Source organism: Macrobrachium rosenbergii, chromosome 56, assembly GCF_040412425.1.
Source record: "Macrobrachium rosenbergii isolate ZJJX-2024 chromosome 56, ASM4041242v1, whole genome shotgun sequence".
Taxonomy (NCBI): Eukaryota; Metazoa; Arthropoda; class Malacostraca; order Decapoda; family Palaemonidae; genus Macrobrachium; species Macrobrachium rosenbergii.
The window spans coordinates 74,893,863-74,898,862 of NC_089796.1; the positions used below are offsets into that span (position 1 = coordinate 74,893,863).

Here is a 5,000-nt window from a genome sequence, read left to right on the forward strand (position 1 = left end):
ACATACGACCAGAAATGCCGCTAGATGCGAGTTATACAAAAGCAATGAAACCTTGTTAATTATAAAGCCATGAGACCTTTGAATTGTAAAAAAAAAAAAAAAAAAAAAAATACATTGTAAATGGATACCCTTATACAATGATGACTAAATTTTGCTTTAGAGTATATGCGAAATCTACCGGTCTCAGTCACTAGATTTATGAAAATGCAACTCTAATACAACTGATGCTTAAAAGGACGGACACACACACACACACACACACACACACACACACACACACACACAAATTTAAGGTAATTACGACTGGCATCTGCGGGAAACTGAAAAACGATTTTTAGTGACCTCGAAACCACCGTGCCTGAGAAGAATCTGAAGAACTCCCAGTACATAACCCGGATCAGAGAACCATGAAGACACTTAATCAGGGTTTGGTAAAAGTGGCAGAAAATGAAATCAAAGGTAAAAATTAGCTTTAACCGATTCGAATGCTCTAACCAGTATTCGTCGATTCGTACTTGGTACTACTATTCTTTGTTTGAACTGCTCGATCAAAAAAAAAAAAAAAGACTCAAAATTTTGCTTCAAGTGCGTATCAATTACCGAGGTAATTAGTGCGACCTTAATTACCCTGGGCGAAGCCATAAAAAACGCGGACGAAATGCAATGCATGTTCCAACAACCTCATCAACTGCGTTACAATCATGTTGATGGCTGGTTATGAAATTTAGGTCTTGAAGACCAAGCGCCGGAACCCAACAGCGCCGTAATGAAGGTGAAATATATAAATTAACGATATGACTGATAATGAACAGGTGAATGATGACATAATAAAATTTCAGTGTTAAAATATGAACGTAAAAATTAAAGAATGATATTAGATAGAACCAAAAATAAATAAGTATATATTAAACTTTTATATTCAAAATATATACTGAATCAACTAAAAAAAAAAAAGGAATTAAAAACAAAGTTAGCGAAAAGATTCCTGATACTCACGAATCACGTTGAGTATGTAAGTGTCCACTTTGGTCTCGCCAAGGGCTTGGTTGGTGGCATGACAGGTAAACATCATATCCCTGTCAATGGGTGGCACTGTGATGACGACGGTGCTGACGGCGTGCCAGCCGCCTCTGCCGGCTCTGTCCTGGCGGGTGGTGGCGTCCGCCCACGGCTGACTGTCAACCACCCAAGACAAATCCGCCGGAGGGTTGGAGTTCTCGGCGCTGCAGGAGAGGGTTACGTTGTCGCCCACCCGGGAAGACGAAGGACCCGACAGGATGACGCGATCTGGAGGAACTGCAATAAAAAAAAGAACGTGACGTTAAGTCAGAGTCCCCATTCATCCAAATATATCATACAAGACACATATTCAGAGAACAGATAAGAATATATAAATTAGGCCAATGGCCAAGCGCTTGGACCTACGAGGTCATTCAGCGCTGAAACGGATATTGACAGTAAAAAGGTTTGAAAGGCGTAACTGGAGGAAAACCTCGCGGCTGTACTATGAATCAGTTGTTAGGAGAGGGTGGAAAGGTAAGACGGAAGAATGAGAATATGAAGGGAGGTACAGTAAAAGAAACGAACGGGGTTGCAGCTAGGGGCCGAGGACACGGTACAGAGAACCTTAAGTAATGCCTACAGTGCACCGCGTGAGGTGCACTGACGGCGCTAACCACCCCCCCCCCACAACTGGGAGACATATTCATAAATGACCATCAACAAAAGTAGTTACGGGTGGCTGGCCAAAAACCGAAAACGATGAAATCACTTAAAAACATAAAATTAAATATTTGAACAATATAAAACATATAAATATTTAGAGGACCTAAAGAATAAACAGTAGAAATTTTCCAGAAGAGGTTACAAAAATTACTTTCCCTGTCTGAAAATTTCTTTCATTATCACAAGATTCTTTTGTGCTCGCATTTATTCTGATTGTAAATTAAATCATATATATATATATATATATAAATCATATATATATATATATATATATATATATATATATATATATATATATATATATATATATATGTATGTATATATATATATATATACATATATATATATATATATATATATATATATATATATATATATATATATATATATATATATATATATATATATATATATATATATATATATATATATATATATATGTATATATATATAATACATACAATACATGTACAGAACATTACATAGCTGAATAGGTCAGTATTTAATGCTAAACCAAACCATCGGATTTGGTCTAAAAAATCCAAGTAAGGAACTAAACATCTCTATATCCATATCCATCACAAGTGCGTCCTTTCATGAAAGCACAAAACAAACAAAAGCCGGGTAACATAAAAAAAAAACTAAAAAAAAAAAAACTGCAGACAGGTCATTTTACTCGACAAAAGCAATATTCCACTTTGAAACGCACTGACCCCATTTCTATGGGAACGCTCTCTCTCTCTCTCTCTCTCTCTCTCTCTCTCTCTCTCTCTCTCTCTCTCTCTCTCTCTCTCTCTCTCTCTCATTGCAAACCTATCCATCCACGTCAACGGAACCATGCATGTAAATAAGATTTCCAATCCCTTGTGCAACTTGGTTCGCCATCACTGTATGCTTTCTCCATTTTTTTTTTTTTTTATTTTGCGTTTCTTCTCCTCCCCGTTTTCATCTCTATGATATACGTTTAGGAGCCATTGCCCTGATTTAAGACTCTCGATAGTGAAATTCTTTCCCTTTACCTCAACGGGAAAACTATACATATCCCCCTTTTTTTTTTATTTCACTCCCAAATAACGATTAATATTTATGTTTTTCCTTTTTCATTTCCAATTTGATTCCATGTCCAATATAACCCCCTTCGACATGTTTGTAAATGGCGGAGAATCAAGCTCGCTTCCATAATGAAGATGAAATTATGATTTCCACCCAAAATTCGCGTTTAAAACTGCTAAGGCAATATCCGACTGAATCAAATATTTAATCGAACACAGATTTGAACGGGAGGCATAAAAATACATAAACTACAAACTCGGCGATCAATACATTTCATACAATATCCACAGCAGAGAGAGAGAGAGAGAGAGAGAGAGAGAGAGAGAGAGAGAGAGAGAGAGAGGCAATCAATGCTGTTCTTAACACAAACTCTCACATATATACAGAGATTAATTACTCAATCGTTAATGTACAATGCATAACCACGGCCCGGTGGTGGCTTTCCTACATCGTTGTCAGAGGCACGATTATGGCTAACTTTAATCTTGAGTAAAATAAAAAAAACTACTGAGGCTAGAGGGCTGCAATTTGGTATGTTTGATGACTGGAGGGTGGATGATCAACATACCAATTTGCAGCCCTCTAGCCTCAGAAGTTTTTAATGACTGAGGGCGGATAGAACAAGTGCGAAGACAAAAATGTGCGGACGGACAGACAAAGCCGGCACAATAGTTTACTTTTGCAGGAAACTAAAAAAGCAGAGTTTTGCTCATGATAACAAAGATGTCCATTTATTTAACAAAGGAATATTACTTACTTGGAGGAGATAAGACGCAGACCGTACCCAGGGAATGAAGTTTCCAGTGAGTCAAGTGTGTGTATATATATATATATATATATATATATATATATATATATATATATATATAATATATATATGTACATATACAGTATAATATAAATATATATATACTATATATTTAAATATATATATAAATATATATATATATATATATATATATATATATATATATATATATTTTATATATAAATTATATATACTGTATAAATAAATTATATAGTACACGATTGCAAGTATGTTTGGGTGTTTGTGAAAATTTAGCTCTAACGGCTCCATATTATGAACACCGTAATATTCAACCGTTTATGCTACAAAATAATAGTTCGAGAGTATGTTACAAATCTCGATCAAAGAGGAGAAAAAACCCTCAAAGTATATGTACGCAGGAACCAAACCTTTACCTTAAACTTCTCAATTGGTTTTTTTTTCGTTTTCTAGTTTTCTTTTAAGAAGATTATTTCTTTCCTTTTAAGTTCTATCTAAGGGGAGGGCCTAGGGGTGGGGAAATCGGGGGGAGAGGGATTTCCAACCAGAACTCGAGAGTGAGGAAGAAATATTTAGCAGTTTGGTATCAAAGCGGTTGTTCCTCCTCCTCCTCCCTCCTCCTCCTCCTCCTCCTTCTTCCTCTTCTTCTTCTTCTTCTTCCCTTCCTTCTTCTTCTTCTTCTTCTTCTTCTTCTTCTTCTTCCAGGGCCCCGATAACTTGTGCGATATTTGTCAGAGTCCCCAAAACGAGTTTGAGAAAGTCTTTGGATGGTGGAGTGATTTTCGTTACTTTTCAAAGCCGTGTCATCAGATTTTACTTCGGACACGTATTTTCCATTTTGGAGTTCTCTATCTTTTTTTCCTTGGAAAAAAATCCGTTCACAAAAAAATATGGCGCGACTTAATTAGCCGTATCTCTTTTAATATTAATGCTTTACTGAAATGTCAAAAATCTTTGTTGCTTATACCATCTAACAGACATTTTTTTAACTCATTTCGCAAAACTTAAAAACAATAATTATTTTGAACAAAATTATAAATTGTCCTTATTTCTTACATATGAAAGAAAAAAATTGCATGAATTCTGAAACAAATAACATTTCTTCATTACGTATATGAAAAAAAATTGCATTAATTATGAAACAAATAATTCTGAGTCAGCATCGAAGGGAAAAAACACAGAAAATTATAACAGACCCATCATAACTCTTCAATATCAAGTATTAACCGATTTCAAGAATAATTATACGTAAAAATAAAAATGTGTAAAGCTGTATGTAAATATTCGAAATATTCTAGTAGGCCTGAATATAACAAACAAGGCTTCTAGTATCATTTGTTTTCACAGTACTCTCGGGAAATTAAAAATAAATTTCATGAATCTACAACGAACGATAACAATGAGCTTTCCGTTCTAACTGAATATCAAAAATGTT

At 35.0% G+C, this 5,000-nt stretch overlaps 1 protein-coding gene across 1 annotated transcript in view; it reads right to left on the reverse strand.

Annotated features, from left to right (window-relative positions):
- Positions 1-5,000, reverse strand: part of LOC136836270 (nephrin-like) — a 524,495-nt gene that overhangs the window by 140,271 nt on the left and 379,224 nt on the right. Inside the window, 1 exon segment of the mRNA XM_067100298.1 lies at positions 997-1,296. Within this exon segment, the coding sequence (XP_066956399.1) occupies positions 997-1,296 (300 nt within the window).